The sequence below is a fragment of the Aquarana catesbeiana genome, linkage group LG01 (assembly GCF_042186555.1).
Source record: "Aquarana catesbeiana isolate 2022-GZ linkage group LG01, ASM4218655v1, whole genome shotgun sequence".
In the NCBI taxonomy this organism is placed as follows: domain Eukaryota; kingdom Metazoa; phylum Chordata; class Amphibia; order Anura; family Ranidae; genus Aquarana; species Aquarana catesbeiana.
This window is the reverse complement of record NC_133324.1, coordinates 215,383,650-215,407,024: the sequence shown is the minus strand read 5'-3', so window position 1 is coordinate 215,407,024 and position 23,375 is coordinate 215,383,650. Positions and strand designations below refer to the sequence as shown.

Sequence of the window (23,375 nt, the reverse complement as noted above, 5' to 3'; positions counted from 1 at the left end):
CCTTGTTCACACCATGATGCAGAGACATCAGTTTTTCTGCATGCATTCTGCAAGGGCTCAAAAAATCAATGGTTCTCTATGTGCCCTTTTCACACCACATTGTGTGGATTTTTTCTGAGCAGGAAACTGCAATGTGTATGCAGTTTTCTGCATGGGGAAAAATGACATGACGTCAACACATGTCAATAGGGCACATAACTGATGCGCATGAAAACTGATGTCAACGTGCATAAAAACTGATGTCCATGTGCATGAAAACTGAGGTAAACTGATGTGAAACTGACGTCTCTGCAAGTGAAATCTGCACAGTTTTCCCATTATTTGTGAACGAGCCCTTAGAGCTTGTTAGTTTTAAGCTGAACTTCTACTTTAAGTTCTGTCCTGGTAACAATGGCCACCAGGACAACAATAAAAAATGCAACAGAGGTTCTAATCCAGGGATAGGCAACCTTTTGAGCACAGTGTGCCGAAAAATGTTTTCAGGGAAATTGAGCGTGCCGATTTTATAACAAAAAATTGTCAACTTTACACTCTCAATCACGAAAAGGATTATTTATAAAGTAAATGCTGTAAACTACTTTAGTAGTGAGAAATTAACATCCTGCACTCTCACGCCTCAGATCAGCCCCAATTCCGGCACCCTCACACCTCAGATCACTGTCCCCCCTGCAAATCTGTTTCACCACTGTAACCCCCTGAACATCTGTCCCACCACTGTAACCCCCTGCACATCTGCCCCACCACTGTACTACCCTGCAAATCTGCTCCACCACTGTAACCCCGCTGCTTATCTGTCCCACCACTGTAACCCCCTGCACATCTGCCCCACCACTGTACTACCCTGCAAATCTGCTCCACCACTGTAACCCCGCTGCTTATCTGTCCCACCACTGTAACCCCCTGCACATCTGCCCCACCACTGTACTACCCTGCAAATCTGCTCCACCACTGTAACCCCGCTGCTTATCTGTCCCACCACTGTAACTCCCTGCACATCTGCCCCACCACTGTACCGCCCTGCTCATCTTCTCCACCACTGTAACCCCCTGTACATCTGCCCCACCACTGTACAACCCTGCTCATCTGCCCACTAATGTACCCTACTCATCTTCCCCACCAATGTACCCCCTTTCTCATCTGCCCCACCACTGTAACTCCTTGCACATCTGCCCCACCACTGTACTACCCTGCGCATCTGCCCCACCTCTGTACCTCCCTGCTCATCTGTCCCACTACTGTAACCCCCTGTACATCTGCCCCACCATTGTAACCTCTTGCTCCTCTGCTCCTCCAATGTTCCCCCTTTCTCATCTGCCCCACCACTGTACCTATTTTCTGGAGAAGTAAAATAAAAAATTTGTTTGGGTCCTCCCTTAATAATATTCCTTTTCTAACATTTTAATATCTTAATATTTTTTATATTTTTTACTGCCATATATACATATTTTCTCTCCTAGTATTCAAGATAATATAAGATTTTTAATTAGTTTGTTCCTCTTGGAAACACTGTAACATACGGTGCCTTTTTATGGTAATAGGAATACAACTGTATATATCTGAGATTGTTTAACATTCATGCTGTGGTGTATTTATTAAGTGGAGGTTATCGCTGCGGCTATTGTAGTATTCGATTTGGGTATACCAGTAGAGGGCACAATGGAGCTGGGCTACGCTCCTATAGGTTTTCCCATTATTACATCTTTTGCTGTAGGCCTGTTCTACCTAGCAACTAATTACGAGTTCAGGCCGCTGAACATGTGGGTTCGACAGCCGGGATGCGATTGGCCGCAGCTATAGCTACACCTTCTATAAAGGACGTTGGGAGTGCCAAGATGGCAGCGCCTCCGATGACGTCCGTGTGACGAAACGCGTAAGGCGGGACTATCTTGGCACGCACAACGTCATTTCCGCGGATCGTGGTTCCGGAACTTTGACCGGTGGAACGCAAGCGGCGGTTCACGCTGACGCTGCGGCCCCGGATTACAGGGAGAGTATAGGAGACTGTGAGCTCCCTCTCCCAGTTTGTAACTATTTTTAGATACTTTTTAACCGCTAGTGTGTTACCAGGCTAATGCGACTGGACTGTTTTTTATGCAAATAAATGGATATTTCTTAAAAACAGAATCACGCTATGTGGATACTTTTCTTCTAATATTTTTTACTACTCAAGCGGATATCCAGTGGGGACTTTTAATACCAAGGTACAGGAAGTCCCCACCTCTCTGTGTATACAGCTGCTTTTTGGAAATGGGACGCGTGGAAGGAAACTGACACCTAAAGGACTGGAGTGACAGGACCAACATTACACGCTCGTACCCCTGCAGGGGTGGAGCGCTCCGGTGAGTGCAACCACATTGGGGGGACCACCAGGTGTTACAGCACGGCACTTTATCACCTAAGAAGAATTTTCTGCACAATTGCTATGAACTTTTTTGCACCAAACAACATATGGTTTTTTGATTTTTAGCTGCGATTTTGACACAATATTAATGATTTTATTGAGTATAATTATTGCACATTTACACATTATTGGTGGACAATTATTGTTTTTGGCACTTTATCACTTTATATTTATTCATGTGAAGATGTAATTATGTTATTTAGTGATGCTGCTTAATATTTGCGATTTTTTGCACATATAGTATTAATTTTCACCTGTTCAAGGTGTTTTCACTAACACAAGGATATATATATATATATATATTTTTTTTTTTCTGTAAGTAATTTTTGGATTATACCAAAAAATTTCTTATTCTTTACACTTTTATTTTTTACATTTGTACTTCTTGCTAATTTTTATCTATACTCCTAACACAGCGCCACTCCCTATACTTTGATCTATAACCCTGCTCATCTGCCCACTAATGTACCCTACTCATCTTCCCCACCAATGTACCCCCTTTCTCATCTGCCCCACCACTGTAACCCCTTGCACATCTGCCCCACCACTGTACTACCCTGCACATCTGCCCCACCTCTGTACCTCCCTGCTCATCTGTCCCACTACTGTAACCCCCTGTACATCTGCCCCACCATTGTAACCTCTTGCTCCTCTGCTCCTCCAATGTTCCCCCTTTCTCATCTGCCCCACCACTGTACCTCCATGCACATCTGCTCCACCACTGAACCATCTTCTCATCTGTCCTAACACTGAACTTATTTGCTCATCTGCCCACCACTGTAACCCCCTTTTTCATCTGCCCCATGACTGTACCTCCTGCACATCTGTCCCACATCTGTTCTCCCTGCTCTTCTGCCCCACCACTGTAAGCCCCTGCTCATGTGTTCAACCAATGTACCTCCTTTCTCCTCTGAACATCTGCCCCACCTCTATACCCCTTGCTCCTCTGCCCCACCACTGTAACCCCCTGCTCATCTGTCCCAACAATGTACCTCCTTTTTCCTCTGCCCCAACAATGAACCCTCCCTTCTCATCTTTCCCACCACTGTAACCCCCTTCTCATCTGGCCCAATACTGAACTCCCCCTGCTCATCTGTCTCACCATTGTAACCCCCTGCTCATCTGCCCCATCACTGTACCCCCCTGCTTTTCTGTCACACCGCTGAACCCCCTTCTCATCCCTCCCACCACTGTACCTCCTGCACATCTGCCCCACCACTGCACCCCTTGCTCTTTTGTCCCACCACTGTAACCCCCCTGCTTATCTGCCCCATCAATGTACCCCCTTTTCACATCTGCCTCACTACCATACCTCCCTGCACATCTGCTCCACCGCTGTATCCCAATGCTCTTCTGTCTCACGACTGAATAAACAGGGACCGCCCCCCCCCCCCAGCAGAACTGCACCCAATCTATTCCCCATCACAAAAGCTAACATTCGCAGCTACAGCAAAGTTACAGAACCAAACAATGTTTCCCATCTTTTACAATGTGTGGGGGCACAGTGCCTCCCCCTCATTGCAGGTGCGGCGTGGGGAATCTGAAATTGGAAAGCATTTGTGTCTCACTGACACTTCCCTACGCTTCTCTGCTGTTGGGGAGGAAGTCAAGTGCACGCAAAAGAGGCTTCGTGTGCCGCTTGCTGAACCAGTGCCGGGGGTTGCCTACCCCTGTTCTAATCATTTCCCAATTTATCCAAAACAGAAAAAATATAGTTTGAACAATAGAAACACTTTAATGAATGTAAAAACAGCGAAAACACTTACTTCTTTGGCATGTTGGCCCTCTGTACCCGGGTGCACATTCACAGATGCCATCATCTGGTGAGCAGGAGGCCCCATTCTTGCAGTTACAGGACAGTGAACAGTTTGGTCCCCAGTGTCCCCCAGTGCACACGCTGTCACAGTGCATGCCTGAGTAAATGAATATTAGAAATATATTGTGATAAAATGTGAACATAAAACTGTACTCACAGTGATTTATTTATGTTGCTGTTTTCATCCAAAGACCCTACCACTTTTTCAGCTTGGTCATATCTTTTAACTCGTTTCCAGAATTTATTTTTAATTAGTACATAATAAAAACTGCAACTACAGTTCAGATTGTCTTCAAGTCTGCATTTTTTTAAATCTATATTGTAATGACATTCAACCTCATGAATAACATCCTGCTCTAGAATATTTATAGATGATAAATGAGATGTTTATTACCTTTGCAAAGAAATCAGCACTTCTTCTAGTGCAGAGATCGAATGCAGAGACACTGAACACTATGACCACCAGATCTCACACAAAACCAATTTGGGACTGACATTTAGGCAGAGCCAGGCACTTGGTGGCCCTGTGTGAACACTAATCTTCTCCTTCAGCTAAGAACATGTTACCAATGTCTTGGCAGTAATGACATAACAGCGGCTAAGAAAGCAATTTCTTTAAGTAAAATAAAAATCTCCTTCATTTGTATTCTGGTGCAGGATGGTGCGGATGGAGATGTTTTTGTTATAGGATATTTTAGCATTATCTACAAGTTAAAGGAGAACTTCCTTTGGGAAAATATTAGCTTTTTATCAGCTGTTTAGGAGCTTCCAAAATATTCACATGGAAATTTAAAACTCCCTTGTAGTGATTATCTGTCACTGCATGTCGGAATAGAGATCAGTCTGTAGTAGTAAGTCGTGTCCTCAAACTTTTTTTTTTAGTTTAGGATAAAGTAGGGAAGGGTTGGACCACCTGTAAGGTTTTACTGCAAACCATGGTTCCATTAGTTACCTCAATTACTGTCTTGCTAGAAACTTTTTAAACCACAAACTTTTTAACCTCATTTCTGTCCATGTTGGTTTTGGAGAGTAAATTGTCAGCAGGACAGAAAGTGAGGCTAAATCTCTCTATTGGAGCTTTGGATAGAAATACAAAAGTGACAGATATCAACTTCCCTACTCTATACAAAACTTTTTGGTTGGACATACACTTTAATGAAAATGATAACTATTATGTCACAAAGAGGAGTTTAGGGATAAGGATGCCATACATGACTTAAATTTTGGCTCATGTCAGGACCACCCAGCTCAAAAAATGTTGATTATCAAAAAAAAACTGTGTATGTTGTTTTTGTACTTGTGCTAGCAGCTCTTATTAATTTATGTGATTTTTCGGAGCCCTGGCGTGACAGAATTTGTATTTTAAACATTGATTTTCATCTGATCAGTGACTGCATCCGGCAGTCAAAATACAATAGCCATTAGGTTTAGCATGGATGGAGGAGCCTGTTGGATTTCAGCCACAGGCCACACAAAAGAAAACTATGGCTGCATGGTCACTAGGGATGAGCTCAGACCTGTTTGGATCCTAATCCAACCCCATCTAAATGATCCTGCCAAGAAGCTGTAACTGCACTGAGCCAATCATATGTCGTATAGGCAATCCGCAGCTGCACACATACATTCCCCTTGTATATATGCGGCTGTGGGGCAAGGACTGTCTTGGCCGCTTATAATTGGCTCAGTACAGGTGACAGCTTTCTGTCAGGGTCACTTAGGTGAGTTTGGACTAGGATACAAACATACCTGAGCTCATCCCTAATGGCCACTCCTTAGTAAAAGTAGTTAACAGCAGTAGGCCAAAAACCAATGTACCCATTTTGCCAAATATTCTGTAACACAAAAAAAAGATACAAAAATGTAGTTATATTTATTGCTGCTTGTTGCTTTTACCATATAAACTGCCCCTTAACAACCCAACAAAATTATTCACTCTTTATCACTCAGCTGAAATATACTGACAACTATCAACTCTGCCTCAATTAAATTAGGCGCACTAAAACTGAATAAACCCGTGTAATCCAGAAACTTTATTTAAAGCCATATTTTGGCCATTCATACTCTCATGAGAAAAGTGTCAGCGTTATATAAGAAGGCCTTTAGTAAACATCCATTTACCATCTGGTTTTATTTGAAAATTATACTGCCCCTATCTAACAGACAGAAAAGAAATCATTCAAAGTAATTATATACACTGGCAAGGTATTCTTTAAAACGTATATTACTGCTGTTACATAGCCATGGGGTTAATTTCCAATTAGCTCTGAGCAGATTATGATTAATCCCATAACAAACGATAAAGGCCGCAGAGGAAATCACGTCATTTCACCGCCACACAGTGCTGCACTGCAGAGCTCATTCACAGTCCCATGTTTTGTTAAGATTTTTTTTCCTCCTTGTGTTATAGTAGAAAATCCCTAACTGAGCCACTAATTTCAAGCCAAGAACAAATCTATAATGTGAACTCTTAATTATGGGCCCAGACCTGCTTTACAATCTTGAGATAGCAATAGATGTAACTTTTGTGCTCTAGAGACAGAATGGATAACATATTCTGCTATTAACAGTCATGCTAGCCAGCATCCCAAATCTCATTGTGTCTGCTCCGCATTAACAATCAAAGCTGCTGGACCACTGAATAGATCATTTGTTTCTTTGTGTGGAAGAAAGACAAAGTTGACAAAATGTTGAACTCTGATAGGTTTCGGAGTCATGATCTGCACAAAGTGTCTTTTTTCAGATAGATAAAAGCAAAAGGAACTATATAAGGTGCAGTGGTTCTATATGTCATGGATGTTATATACTGTGTGTAAAGTTACCATGCATTGTTGATGCAGCTTCTGCAGCAAGCTGAGATTTGGTCTGTTCTAGTGTCGATAAGGAGATTTGTGAAGGAATGTTTTTGCCAGGGCTCTGGACAAAGAGGCCTTTGATGGTCTGGACATGTTGCTAGGCAATTACTGAGGGCTCATGATAAAACTTTACCCAGCCGCTCAGAAGTACTTAGGTCTTTATGCCTTCTGCACTTGTAGCCGTCTTGTGCAATCAACATTCCCTCTCAAGAAGCAGCTCGAAGAAATACCACTCTTTTCCTACAGATCATAAAGTAACCCCACTCAGCAAGAAAGAATATATGGCAATAGTATATTTTGCTAGATTTTATTTTAGAAAGCAATTTGTTAGGAAAGCTGTATGCAAAGAGCACATTCTGTCTCATAATGTTAGAAAAGATAAGGGTCCAGTGTGTGAGCTCCCCTGCTCAACAGAATTGATTGTTTAATGGACTTCTGTCAAAGGGACATGTTGGAAAACTTTCCATTGATCAGTGGCTGTAGCCAATCAGCTGCAGCCACTAATAAAGTCAAATATGTGAACTGAGTGGAAAAAACTCACAGTGTATGGCCAGCTTATTGATGAAAAAGATCATTAGGATAAATAGAAGAGTGAATCTTTCCAGGAGGAACACATACCACAATAAAAACTGGGCAGAGAGGATCTAACTGTTCCCTACTTTTAGGTGTGATTTTTGGAAGGTTTCACCTAAAATCAGCATTAAACCTAGAAACTACCTTATTCAACCCCACTCATTGAAACAGACAGTTGTGCTCATAAGTTTACATACCCTGGCAGAATTTATGATTTCTTGGCCATTTTTCAGAGAATATGAATGATAACACAAAAACGTTTCTATCACTCATGGTTAGTGTTTGGCTGAATCCATTTATTATCAATCAACTGTGTTTACTCTTTTTAAATCATAATCACAACAGAAACTACCCAAATGACCCTGATCAAAAGTTTACAATACCTATTTCTTAATACCGTGTATTGCCCCCTTTAACATCAATGACAGCTTGACATTTTTTGTGGTATTTGTGGGTGAAGCTCTTTATCTTCTCAGATGGTAAAGCTGTCCATTCCTCTTGGCAAAAAGCCTCCAGTTCTTGTAAATTCTTGGGCTGTCTTGCATGAACTGCACGTTTGAGATCTCCCCAGAGTGGCGCAATGATATTGAGGTCAGGAGACTGAGATAGTCACTCCAGAACCTTCACTTTATTCTGCTGTAGCCAACGACAGGTCAACTTGGCCTTATGTTTTCGATCATTGTCATGTTGGAATGTCCAAGTACGTCCCATGCGCAGCTTCCTGGCTGATGAAAGCAAATGTTCCTCCAGTATTTTTTGATAACATACTGCATTCTTGCCATCAAGTTTATCAATTTCCCTGTGCCTTTGTAGCTCACACATCCCCAAAACATCAGCGATCCACCTCTGTGTTTCACAGTAGGAATGGTGTACCTTTCATCATAGGCCTTGTTGACTCCTCTCCAAATGAAGCGTTTATAGTTGTGGCCAAAAAGCTTTCTTTTGTTCTCATCACTCCAAATGACTTTGTGCCAGAAGGTTTGAGGCTTTTTTCTGTGCTGTTTGGCGTATTGTAAGCTGGATACTTTGTGGCATTTGCGTAGTAATGGCTTTCTCCTGTCGACTCGACCATGCAGCACATGTTTCTTCAAGTGCCTCCTTATTGTGCATCTTGAAACAGCCACACCACGTTTTCAGAGAGCCCTGTATTTCACCTGAAGTTATGTGTGGGTTTTTCTTTGCATCCCGAACAATTTTCCTGGCAGTTGTGGCTGAAATTTTAGTTGGTCTACCTGACCGTGGTTTGGTTTCAACAGAACCCCTCATTTTCCACTTCTTGATTAGAGTTTGAACACTGCTGATTGGCATTCTCAATTCCTTGGATATCTTTATATATCCCTTTCCTGTTTATACAGTTCAACTACCTTTTCTCGCAGATCCTTTGACAATTCTTTTGCTTTCCCCATGACTTAATCCAGAAACGTCAGTGCAGCACTAGATGAAAGATGCAAGGGTCTGTCAGGAGTCCAGAAACTCATCGACCTTTTATACACACACACTAATTACAAGCAAACAGATTACAGGTGAGGATGGTTACCTTTAATAGCCATTCAAACCCCTTTGTGTCAACTTGTGTGCATGTTATCAGGCCAAAATCACCAGGATATGTAAACTTTTGATCAGAGCCATTTGGGTAGTTTCTGTTGTCATTATGATTTAAAAAAGTAAATACAGTTGATTGATAATAAATGGCTTCAGCCAAACACTAACCATGAGTGAAAGAAAAGTTTTTGTGTTTGTGATCATTCATATTGTTTGAAAAATGGCCAAGAAATCATTAATTCTGCCAGGATATGTAAACTTATGAGCACAACTGTATGGCCATAAATGTATAGGGCAGGGATAAGCAGTTAGCGGACCTCCAGCTGTTGCAAAACTACAAGTCCCATCATGCCTCTGCCTCTGGGTGTCATGCTTGTGGCTGTCAGAGTCTTACTATGCCCCATGGGAGTTGTAGTTCTGCAACAGCTGGAGGTCCGCTAATTGCATATACCTGGTATAGGGTATTACAGATAAAGCCATGCCAAGCATCAAGAGTATGTGTGAAGGTGAAAATCAATATATGAGCAGATCAGGCAAGGAAGTCCCTTCCATACAAGAGCCCAGCAAAAAAATGTCTTAAATCCAAAATTTTTCTTTCTGCAGTTTTTCCTCATAGTTATTCCATTGCACAATTTCCATTTCCAACAAAATAATGCACCTTGTCATACTGCTAAAGGACTGGTTTTCGTCCCATCATATCAATGTTGTCGACTGGCCAGGAAATAGCCCGGACCTAAACCCCATTAAAAACCTCTGGGTTTTATTAAAGAATGGTGTTGTAATAGAGAGCCAAGAAACAACCGAGAACTCATGGATCTACAGTATAATGAAATGCTGATATCATATTAAAGAACCTCAAAATGTTGTTCACTCTATTCCAGAAAGGTGCAAAGCTGTTATTGCTTCTAAAGGTTATCTAACCAGTCACAGACATTTTTATACATAAAATCATGTATCATGAATAGATATATATTAAATAGTGTAAAATTGTATTCAGCTTTAAATTTGGAATAACATGATATATAACACATTCAGGGGAATTCAAAATAGCCCTAACGAAAGATTTTTGGTGGTAGTTCCCTTACCTGCACCTAATTCAGGAAAGCATTTGTGCTGGTGTCAATAACATTACTGATAGAAGCAGTGGCCGGAAAGGGGTGTGGGAGTGCACTGAGGAAGGAGTATAGTATGGACTTTCTGACCTCAATGCAGACATGGACAGAGTCATGTACCTGTCTCTGACAGGTACATGGATCAGGTGAAAGTACCGACAGTGCTGCACCCATCAGAATTCTAAAGGGGGTCTATATCACCCTTTATGAATTCCTCTTAATGAGTTTTAGCACATTTTGCATTAAATTTATCATTCCAAATCAGACAAACCCTAAATTTTTTAAAAGTGTCCACATCTTTGACTACAAGTGTAGTCTGAACCTGAATACTTGAGTGCCACCTGGTCCAACTGCTTCAATAACGTTGTTTTACGAACGCTAAAATAATATGTATAGTCTTTAGCGCTGAATACCTACATTTGTGCATAGTCAGACAAACAGTGGCAGTAAATAAACAAAAATGGTGTGAACAGACCCCATAAAATACAATTTAAGTGAAATTGTATTTTATGGGGTCTGTTCAAACACCATTTTTGTCTTATTATTATGCATTCATGTCATTTACCTGCCCACCCTGCCAGGCAGCGGCAGTACCCTGTGGCTGGATGACAACCATCAGCATGGCTACAGTCACAACGTTCGGAGCAGTTCATTCCATAGGTGCCATCCTAGAAATATGTAAATACAAATACAAAACATTTTAATAAATGGACTCAATGCACATATTATTGCTGTTTCAAATACAGATGGTTTCAGACAGCAAATATCTTAAAGGAAAACTAAAACTAAAAACCCCACTGTATGCATTATAAATTACCAATACAAATTCTATATTTATTAGCTCCCCCAGCTTTATTGAAATTTATATATTTTACATTTATTTTACTTTGCAGTCTATTGCTCAATAAAGGCAACCACTGGAGGAAAAAGGCAATAGAATTACACTTTTATTTTCACTTTTATTAGATGTTTGTGCAAAATATAATATTATTTTAAATCATTATTTGCTAATGGTTTAAAAATTGTGTTTGTATGTATAGCTTAAAACTGTATATGCACAAAGGAGCAGCCATATTTGCTCAATGCCTATTCACATTGATTGTGCCTCGCTGACTCTCTCTAGTTCAAAGTTCACTCTACACTAGTAGTTTGTTCAAAATGTTTAATTTTAAGAACGTTTGTTCGATGTACCAATTATTAGTGTTATCAATCGACATTTACTTTTGACCACCGTGATGATGTGGTTTTCGCTTGAATTACATTCATTCCAAAATTTAATTTTAAAACTGAAAGATTACCAGGCATTGGGGTTGATTTACTAAAACTGTAATGTGCAAAATCTCGTGCAGGTGTGCATAGTAGCCAATCAGCTTCTAACTTCAGCTTGTTCAATTAAAAGAGAAGTACCCCTTTCACACTGGGGCTACGTTCGTGGTAAAGCGCCGTTTGTTTTGCCGCTTTACTGCTGTTTAAGCTGCACTTTTCGGCTGCTAGCGGGGCGCATTTAACCCCAAAGAAGGGGTTAAAACTCCCATGTTGCGGCTTGGGAAGCGCTGCCCATTCATTCCAATAGGCAGGGCCCCAAAGATGCTGCTTGCAGGACTTCCCGAACATCCCGCAAGCGCACCGCCCAAGTGTGAAAAGTCACACTTGAATGAATGGGAGGCGGTTTTCAGGCGCTTAGCAGAGGCTATTTCTAGTGCTAAAGCACCTGAAAACCACCCCAGCGTGAAAGGGGTCTTATTTTTTTTTTAAGAATCATACTTACCTAGCTGGATGCAGCATCGGTCTGATGCTACATCTGTCCCCCCGCTGGCTGTAACACTAAGAACCGAGCGATTAAACACCAGCGATTGCTTGGTTCTCAGAGCTCCCTAAGCAGAGAGCTGCTGACTGTCAGACAGCTCTGCCCCCCTCGCTCACTGGAGTGTTGGGCTGTGGAGGGGGCGGGAGCGGCCGGCTCAGACTCTCAACGGATCACTGAGAGGTTGAGCCGGGTGCCGGTCCAGGCATGTGGGCTGATCCCGATCATATGGTCGCACTCTTGCCCGAGCCTGGACCTGCTCTGTGATGTCAGCCGACAGCAGGCTTCAGTCTGCTGTCTGCTGAGAACGAGTCACAGGAGTGCAGAACGAACTGCACGCCTGTGATCCATAGGAGGAGTACCCCCAAACGAGCTTTGGCTGTACTTCTCCTTAAAGCTTTGACAAAAAAAAATCTGGAAGCTGATTGATTTCTATGTAAAGCTGTACCAGATTATGCACTCTCCAGTTTTAGTAAATCAACCCCAGTCAGTCTGACTGAAAACAGTACATTCTCTGCACTGCAGTCTTTAAAATACAGCACCAATGTTCTTTGTGAAGAAAGAGATCATGTGATCTTATCGTAGGCTTGAAGTTACAAGTGTCTAACTTACAACAGTGAAATTTTATTTTTGGTAAAAAAAGAGCTACTTTTTCACAATAACAATATGATATGGTAAAGCTGGCATAAGAACTGATCCATGTCAAGTGAGAACTGTGCAAACGAATCAATTATTATAGTACAGGTAAAATTGAAATAACACCACCAGGGGCAGTGTTGTACTAGGCTTATAGGCTATATAGATAAAGCATGTTGAGTGAAGCTAAAGCTTTCTTTTGAGTTCCATATTTGCTTAGTAATGCAGGAATATAATCATTGTTCAGAGTATAATCCATAGAAAAAGAAATCTATAGAAACAGACAGCGTATCACAGTGTGAAGATCCTGTGTAGCGGATGTAGTATTACCTGGCATGGGAGTTCACAGTTTACACCTCTCCAGCCAGGAGCACATGTGCAGCTTCCATTCAGAGCATTGCAGGCGCCTCCATTCTGACACTGGCAGGTGAGATTACATCCAAGACCCCAGCTCCCTCGAGGGCAGTTAATAGAGCAATCCACTCCATACCAACCTGGCGGGAAAAATGATCACAATCAAGGGACCCGTTGGATAATTGACAGCAACTACTTACTGTGACAACTATGGTATATATTAAACAACATTCATGCAAGCGTGATGAATAATACCTGTAATATTTCTAATAAGTGTGTTAGTGTTATAGTTTCCTTGTTGTCTTTCCTTAGGCGAATGTTCCCTAACATTTGAACTTAACAGGAAAATAGCCATAAAAACTTTTAATCATGAGGGTCGGTTCACACTGGGGTCGCACTAGAACACAGTACACATTCCTGTACAATTTCTGCGTGTTTCCGTGCAGTGCGATTTTGCAGCCCATTCACTTTAAAAGGGTGAAATTGCTCCAGAACTTGAAGAAGTAGTGCATGTGCTACTTGAAAAAAAAATGCAGTACTATGCAATTTGGTGCCCTCAAACACACTGCATTTGGAGTGTCGTTTACATTTGCAGCCACAGCACCGCACAAAGGTAGTGTGTTTTGAGGGCATTGGGGCAAATGTGCATGGAATGTGCTTTTCTCGCACCTCATTCTGGTGTGAACATATGAAGGAATATTTGTGCTAAATGTGACAGCTTCCTGCCTGACAGGTGACTGTAAGCAAACAACAGACCTTTAGGTCTGATATGGAATTTAAGGGGAGACCCCGCTCAAAAAAAGAAAAAAGTGTGGGGTCTCTCCCAAAATCCATACCAGTCTGGGAGGCCAGGAAAGAGAGAGGGGAGTGTGGAGCCCCCCCCCTTAAACCAAACCAGGCCACATGCCCTTAACATGGGAGGTTACCTTACCAAAAGGGACCCCCTGTCATAAGACCTTATTCCCATGTTGATGAGGACAAGGTCCTCTTCCCTATAACCCTGGCCCAGTGGTTGTGGGGGTCTACATGTGGATGGCTGGATTATCGCAATTTGGAACCCCCTTTTAAAAATAAAGGGAGCTCCCAGATACCACTTCCCCCCTACTGATTCACGAAAAAAGTCAATAGCAAATAAACACACACACACACTTTTTGACAAGTCCCACAATGTAAATCCACAAAAATTATGTCATCCAGCAATGCAGATCCGCATCAATCATGCTGATGGCCACCGACCCGCCACAAGAAAAAAAAATGTCCGAACCTGACGATTTACTCTCACCGAATGTCATCTCCCACAATTTAAGTAAATGATATCAGCTCCTGGGCTTTGTACTCAATCAGTCACTATAGGCTGATCTAGATTCGCTGCAGCTCAAAGCTGACAACTTGCTATTTCAGTATAAAAACAGTTCTGAATTGCTCCAAAGTGGTTTCTCACATTTTCTTTAGCTTTTTTTGTATTTAGTTTTAAGATTAACAAAGGATATCAAATATTTCTTATTTTGTATGGGAGCTTCTATGAACTGACATGAAATGGGACTCTCACCTGCTTTACAAGTACATGAGCCATCCACGGGAGAACACACAGCATTGTTCTTGCAGTTACAAACAGATGAGCAGTTACTGCCATATGTACCGGCTGGACAAGGTATAGAACAGTATTCACCCTAGAATACAAAGACTTTATGAGTTGACAAACAGAGAAAGTTCTCAAAAGGCTGTTGAAGCTGACAAAAAAGTATAAAGAAGTTAAAGGGTAAAAATGAAAAAAATCACTGTACTGAAATTCCAAAGACTGAATAATGATAAGGTAAAGAAGATCAATGTAAAATAAAGGAGATCAATGTCCAAGGGAAAGATTCATAAATGGCACGTATTTTCCAGCTAGCTGGAAACCAAAATGGTATGCATAGTTTTCTTATACTAAAACCCTTTTTTAGTTATTCTTTATGAATGCTAAGAGATGTTGACTGTAAAATATACCAGCCAAAAATCTATAGGCAAATAAGCAAGTACATATAATGAATAGCAGAAAAAAAACAATATCAAGTAACCCATCTGCAGTAACAAATGTGCCAAACGTGATTGTGAAACTGGGAATTTGACATTTAGTATTTTAACCTTTTTTTCAAGGTCATACGTGTATGAAAAACACAAAACAGAATTACTATTTTAAGTTTCATTTGTCTCATAAGTAAGTATGAAATGTAGCAACTCATACCAATCAATCAGATGTCTGATTTAACTGCAGTAACCTAAAATGTGATTTGTTGGTTAATATTTTGTATTTTTGTTGGTTAATAATGTTTGAGTCTATATTTTTATTTATGTAAATTCCTAAATGTTTGGTACATGTAGCCTCTATACTACACAGGATGTCCTAATGGCATAGATAAACAACATTATATACATGACAATTTTTTTCAGACTTGATATACTGCTCAAAAAAAACTTTTTTATAATTACACTTTCTTTTTGAAACTTTATGTAATTTTGTATCAATAAAATATATTTTTCATATATCCAATTGACATAGTTTGTAATTTTTGCTGCCTAAAAGCACCTGGGTGTTTTTTGTCTTTGTTTTTGGTTTTGTCACATAATTTGGGGTGAGCACCACTTTTTTTCACCCATATGGATGGGCTCCTCTATCTATTCCTAAATGTTTAAACTATTTATATATGTTACTATATGTATACAATCTTTGTTATTTAAACAAATAATACATTACAAATGATTCCTAGAGCACTGTAGGTTACCTAAAAAACAACACAGCAATAATGGTCAGATGGTCAGACAGATTGCCTTTTGCTGAAACTATGAACTGGGCTGTCTGATAAGCATGTCTCTGCAATGAGGCATTCTGTTTTATGTGTAAATTTCACCTTGAGCTACTGATCTCTGTTAACAACAGGTTTTGTGCATCAAGCGGTTAAATAGCCACAAATTGCCACTTGAAAAAGAGGTTGCAGCTCCAACTATTGGCTCAGAATGAAAATGCAAAATACTTTTTGGCAATATATTATACGTACTTGATTATAAGGGCTAAGGGAAATACAGCAGCTACCATAGCTGATTTCTCCTGAAAATGCTATTTTTGTTGTTGTTGTGTTGACACAGCAATTGGTCCTGAAACAAGTATGCAGTTTTCTGCCTTTATTTGCAGCCTACTTTAATAAGAATCCACATTTATACTTCTCTATATTATATTGTCAATTTGATGCTTACTGATTGGTATCTAAAACTTGCCATGCCATAGGGAAATGTGTACCAAGCACTCACTATCCACCTCAGTTTAAATGAAGCCTGGCTCAATGTAGCAGGTTGTTGATCTACATGCCCGGTCAAGCATCTCTCTGGAAGTCAGAAAACACTGAGACTTAACTCATATTTTGAGAGGCCCAGTGTGCCATGAATAAATACCAGCTGCTTGTCAGCTTCCAGGCATATAGCGGGGGGTCATAGACAGGCAGATCAGTCACAGAGAATGTCAAGCAGTGAGAAATCTGCTCGTTGTTCCCATTTCCACTGAGAAGAGGAAAAGGTCTTTCATTAGCTGCAATTATTTTCCAATAGGCCTGAAGATCTGTGAGTTGGATAACAAGAACTCCCAATTCTCAGAATCACTTTTCAACCCTTGCACAGCCAAATGATGGAATGCGATGTTTGAATCTGTAGCCTGAATATATAGCCTTCTATGGCACACTTAGATTATGTTATAATACTCTTCCCTAGCTCTTTACTTAATTCAGTGATACAAAGAAAACGCAATCATTAGGAAAACATCATCACCAAAATGATGTTTTATTCCCTCTAGTCTATACTTGGTGAAATACAAATTGCAATCAATGGCAAACCACAATCAGTAGCACTCATCAGGAAAATTTGCAAATTAGGTTCATAAACAAGAGACGCAAGAGAATGAATTGCAGTTAATAGTCGAAATTCCCCAGAGGATGGATGTTTAGAATTTTAGATTTTGGCATTTTATACAAGGGTAACATGCAGGTATGCAATCAGTTATCTTGGAGATATGGTGGGTTTTGCATTCTAAGGGGTCATTTGGGGAGGTATGGCCAAAACATGTTAAAGCTGTATACTTTGAACCTTATGCTGGCAGTCTAGCCATAGGTTCAAACACCCTGATCTCAGGATCCGGCCACCTAATGATTTCCAGGTCCTGCCATTTTATTCTAAACATTTGTGATCCTTAAAGTCATAGTAAATGCTTCTTTTTGATTTATACCTACAGGTGAGGCTATAATAAAGCTTACCAGTAGGTACAGCAAATATCTCCTAAACGTGCGCTGTTTAGAAGATATTTGCTTTAGCTGCACTGGTGATGTCACCGGTGCATTCACACTGCACACTTAGTGGATGGAGTGCCATCCATAGAGAGAGCCATGGCTGCGGCCGTGACCCCCGCTCCACCGGTCAAACATCGGCTATCCGCGAACCCAGAAGGATGACCGGTCGAAGATGGAAGCCCTGTCAGGGAGGGTTATAACCCCTTAGATTTTTTTTTTGCCATCTGTGTCCCATTGGGGAGATTTACCTTCACTTCCTGTCCCAATGCCAAACAGGAAGTGAGAGGAAATCTATGAAAATTAAGGGAATCCCATTTGATCCCCCAAGTCACCAGAACTAGTGTTGGAAAATTTCCCCTCTATTACTTTTCTGGGGACAACCCAAAATTTTTGATTTTCATTTACTTTCACTTTCAATGATAATGGTAAATAGGACAAATAGAGAGGGCGATTCTTCCCAAGGGGGGCAAAGACAGCAATAAAAACCTAATAGGTGTTCTAATCTATCTCTACTTTGCCTGAAACAAAAAAAAAATGTTTTGACTTTAGTTATACTTTATTTCATCAATAAATCACATTTTTTTAAATGTAACCAGTGTAAGTATCTGTATTTCATTTGATATCAGCCTCCTGCAGACTCTGAACAGCAGAGCCCAGACCAGGAGAGGGAGAAGCAGCCCAAGGAGCCAATCAGTTGTGCTGAAGAGCAAGGACAAGAGTAAGGACAAGATTTCAAGAGAGCAGCCACGAGCATAAGGGATGCCTCTCATTCAATTCCTTGTGCTGATTTAAAAAAAATCAACTAAACGTAGGCTTTAATGCTGGGTCAGCACAGATAGTAATCAGAGACTCCCAGAAGAGGAGAGGGTTATGATGGGAGGGGCTGTGCTGGGGAATAGGCTTTTCTGTAGTAATCAAGTAAGTATTTAAAATATTTGATTTAAGATTGCGATCATTACGATGATAAAAGGTTCTCTTTAAAGCAGAGTTCCACCCAAAAGTGGAACTTCCGCTGATCTGCTTCCTCCACATTTGGCACCTTTCAGGGGGAAACGGGTACCTATTTTTAACAGGTACCCATCCGGTCCCCCTCTCCTTCCCCCTCCGCCGGGCCCATTAGAAAACGCATGTGCAAAAAGAAATAGGCTTCATTGCCGGTTTCCCCTACGACGAATGGTGGCAGCAGCACCCGACAGCCGTTACGAAATTCGACTGGGGTGCCGACATCGCGGGGTCCCTGGACAGGTAAGTGTCTTAATATTAAAAGTCAGCAGCTACAGTATTTGTAGCTGCTGACTTTTATTTTTTTTTTCCCCAGGCTGAACACCGCTTTAAAGTTTACAAGTTTTTAAACCTTTTTTAGTATTTATATAAAATCCTAATTTTAATAGAAATAACCCAGAATTCACTTATGAAGCAATCATGGTATTCCACAGAGAGCAAAGTAAAGCCTTTTTTCTTTTCAAACTTTCTGTGTGTGTCATTTGAGTTTTATCTATTCAGCTCAATGCACAGTGGCCTTTTTTCAGCAAAGTAGTTATAATTAACCTGGTAAATAAGCAAATAAGCAAATAGGTGCTTAGAGCTCTACTGGCTAGACATAGTAAATATTCATATGCAACAGCATGTTGTAGTTCTGAACATAGGAAACAAGCCTTCAATTTAAACAAGTTCCATAATAAATGTTTTTACATGATCCTCAGAAAATGTTATACGCAAAAAAAAAAAATGTCATTCCATTTCTGAGGCGCCATTTAAAAATGTAAATACAGCAATGTCATACCTCATTGTCATTAACATCAACAATCAGACTTTACCATTCTTCTAAAACATATACAGTGAGGAAACAGGGGAGCTTAAATTCTAATTTACCGTAAAGCCAGGGGCGCAGATGCATTTCCCAGTCACACTGTCACAGTCTGCACCATTTTGGCAGCTGCAGATCTGCTGACAGGATTCGCCATAGAAGCCGGGAGAACAAGTCTCATTACAGTAGAGTCCAGACCAACCAGGCTTACAGGAACATTCTCCAGACATTGGATGACAGCTGGGAGGACAAGATCAAAGAGAAAAGAGCACAAATGATTCCACCACTGAATATGACACCAAACACACATTTATGCCAATTCTATTCTCTTTGTGTAGAGCACAGATTATTAATGTTTTCTCTTATCACTGCAAAGAGGCAACATGAGGTGCTGGAACATGGAAAGGTGGGTGACAACACCCATAAATTCACAGGAGTACCCAAATTATGATAGGAGGAGCTCACTATTGGAGGAGTTGACTCAGTCCATCAGGATCCATCTAGGATCCACCTATTCACATCCATTTTGATGCAGCAAAACACTTGCATTTTGATGCAGGAAAATGCATGTCAAGTAGAAATCTCATTCTTTCCTATGTGGCAGGTTCACATCTATAGTAATCCCGAATAACAGTCAGTGATAGAAAATAATCCACTCAGGCAGCTTGCAGGATAGATCAGTTTACAAAACCCACAAAAGAGCTAAAAACAAATATGTAGCGCCAATAAATGAGACTTCATTAAAGTGCAACCATTCATGTGCAAAAAAAATCACAAACAAGTGCAAATAGTGACAAATACAAAGTGTACCATATAAGTAGTCCACAAGACTATTATGGTTCACATCTATGCACTGCAGTTTAATGTGAAGGACAAAGGGAAACTCTATGGGTTTATTCACACCTACACATGTTTGTTACCACACCTGCTGCATGTACATGGACCAGTGTAAATCCACTTTTAGGTGGACAAACAATTGAATATAGAAAATAAGAGCGTGGCCATAAGGACCCCATGAAGTCTTCCTCAACCCTTAAGCCAGCCACTGATGTCTTGAGTTTTGCAATACAAAATGCCAGCCCTGGGTAACCCTTTAAGCACAACCTCATTTGACAAGAGTTAATTTAAACATTGACTGAGCCAGGATGAAAACACCATACAAACAGTAACTGAATCCTAAGATATACCGCTCAATTGCCACATCGTTATATGTACACCCATAGAAAAATACAAACATTTGATGGACTTTACTTGCAATGAAAGGGAACACAAATAATACATAAAAAATGCACCATGTTAAAACAGCTTATATCTCATGAGATTTCAATTAAAAAACAATACACGCATAATTTTATAGTGAATACAACTGCTGACTAATACCACTATTCATGAAAATACACTTGAATAAATTCATCAAATATATGATTGTATGGTGGAATTGTGAGTCCTCATGAGTCAACGTGTTTCTCTCATTTAGCTTCCTCAGGACGCATGAAAATTCAGTAGCAATCACTGCAATGTGCAAAAAACAATCACAGCAATGTGTAAAAAACAACACAAAACACATATAATATATAGAAAGATTACAAAATCCATACTAGACATAATAATAACCATTTATAAGTTGTATCCCATATACAGGTAAAGCACCTTGTTCATACGTTCTGAGTAAAGAAGCTAGCATATAGCATACCTCAGTGGTATGCTATATGCTAGCTTCTTTACTCAGAAAGTTTCTTAAACTGATATTGCCACATTATTAGGACAAGACTCTCCATTGCCTGTTGTCCATCTGGCCCTTTTCCTTGCTTCGGTGCTCCCCCCAGGGAGACCCTATGCTACCTAGAACACATGAACAAGGTGCTTTACCTGTATATGGGATACAATTTATAAATGGTTATTATTACTACCAGTATTGATTTTGTATTCTTTCTATATATTATATGTGGGGGGTTTTTTTTGCACATTTAGTGACTGCTGCTGAATTCTCTTGCATCCTGGGGAAGCTAAATGGGAGAAATGTGTTGACTCATGATTCCACCATACAGTCATATATTTGATGAATTTAGTCAAGTGTATTTTCATGAATAGGGTATTAGTGAGCCAGCAGTTGTATTCACTAAAAATTATGTGTGTATTTTTAATTGAAATCTCAGCTTCAGATATAAGCTATTTTAAAATGGTTGAAAATAAACAATATTTTTTATGTATTATTTCTGTTCCCTTTCATTGCCAGTAAATTGTTTTTTTTTTCTATGGGAATATCTGCATCCTATCAGATTCAGTCCCTGTTGAGGTATTCAGGTAGTCACAGGTGCTGCTCCGGCATTGGAGATACCTTTATCCATACTGTTTAGCATGGATGGGGAAATCGATTGAGAAATGAAGTCATGTATGGCCAGCCTTATTGCTAAATCAGTGCTTCAATGGATTTAGTGCAATAAAGAATGAAACTTAAAGGGTTATTCCAGCTTACACCTAACTAGCCCTAAAACTATCCCCTCCCCACTCCAAACAGTTATGCTAACTAACCTGTGTAAGAAAGATGTATATACTTACCTATTTTCAAGCCTCTCTGGTCATGTGATCTAGCTCCCCTGTGTCAACCGGTGCAACTTCAGGGAGGAAGAGGAAGCACTGACAACAGATGGGAAATTGAAGTCTATGGATGACATCACCACTTTAGGCTTTACTAGCCGTTGTTGGAGTGCTCTCTCCTCTCCCTTGTAGCCAGAGATGGCTGACACAGGGGAGATCATGTAACTAGACTGGAGAGGCCTGAAAATAGATAAGTACTTCTTACACAGGGTAGTTAGCTCAGGTGTTAGGAGGGGTGAGGAGACAGTTTAAGGCTAGTTAGGTATAAACTGGAATTCTACAATTTGTATATCACTGAAAAAAGTTTTGTTCTGCTTTTATCAATGGCTAAACAATTTTGCTGCAATATTTTATCTTGAAACAACACATATATGAACGTATGGACTATTAGAATAAAAGAGATATATTTAATTTTCTACTAAGCCCAGAGTTAAAAGACTTGATCACAGTTTTGACCTTTGTGTTGTAGGCTCTATCCATATATCCCATACCTGGCTAGAAGACCATCTGTCTCTACCTGAAACAGCAGTCCCATTGAGTGTGCAGTTAGAGCCAGCTGTTCCTACATAACAAATTGACAGAGTCAGCTGTGTAGAAGGAGCGTGTTAACAAGAGCAGCACAATGGGGCCCTTGTACCACTTTCCCCGATAGCATTCTCTCTTCAACTACAAGGAGATTCTAAGAACCAAATCAAATGTCCTGTCAATGTAAAGACTATTTTATGAGAATTTACTGTCAGTTAGGCTCCTCTGGGCCTCCTTAGAAATAACTGCCAAATGGAAGGTACAGTGGGGAAATTAAAGCAGCAAGAATTATTACTACGTGCTGATATACCAATACTAATTTGTATATAGTCTATAGAATATCTGTTATATGGGGAATAGGAAAGCTGCCGTTGCTGGCCTGCTTTTGGATATGCTTATTCCTAGCTTTCATGCTGAGCTTACATCTTTAATACTCCCTGATTTACTGAACCATAACACATATTCAGAATTATCTAACTTAATATTTATAAGTATACAGTGGATATAAAAAGTCTACACACCCCTGTTAAAATGTCAGCTTTCTGTGATGTAAAAAAAAATAGACAAAGATAAATAATTTCAGAACTTTTTCCACCTTTAATATGACCTATAAACTGTACAACTCAGTTGAACAACAAACTGAAATCTTTTAGGTGGAGGGAAGTAAACATAAAAAACTAAAATAATATGGTTGCATAAGTGTGCACACCCTTAAACTAATACTTTGTTGAAGTGCCTTTTGATTTTATTACAGCACTCAGTCTTTTTGGGTATGAGTATATCAGGCAATCAGCATGGCACATCTTGACTTGGCAATATTTGCCCACTCTTCTTTGCAAAAACACCTCCAAATCAGTCAGATTGCGAGGGCATCTCCTGTGCACAGCCCTCTTCAGATCACCCCACAGATTTTCAATGGGATTGAGGTCTGGGCTCTGGCTGGGCCATTACAAAATTTTAATCTTCTTCTGGTGAAGCCATTTCTTTGTTAATTTGGATGTATGCTTTGGGTCCTTGTCATGCTGAAATATGAAGTTCCTCTTCA

The 23,375-nt window shown here is 40.3% G+C and overlaps 1 protein-coding gene across 2 annotated transcripts in view; it reads right to left on the bottom strand.

Annotated features, from left to right (window-relative positions):
• Positions 1-23,375, bottom strand: part of MEGF10 (multiple EGF like domains 10) — a 211,011-nt gene that overhangs the window by 40,541 nt on the left and 147,095 nt on the right. For both annotated transcript variants that reach the window (XM_073624959.1, XM_073624949.1), the window contains exons 10-14: positions 19,273-19,447; positions 14,640-14,760; positions 13,067-13,230; positions 10,862-10,964; positions 4,168-4,314 (exon numbers count right to left, since the gene is read on the bottom strand). In XM_073624959.1, coding sequence (XP_073481060.1) covers positions 4,168-4,314; positions 10,862-10,964; positions 13,067-13,230; positions 14,640-14,760; positions 19,273-19,447 — 710 coding nt within the window. The remainder of the gene's footprint in view (positions 1-4,167; positions 4,315-10,861; positions 10,965-13,066; positions 13,231-14,639; positions 14,761-19,272; positions 19,448-23,375) is intronic.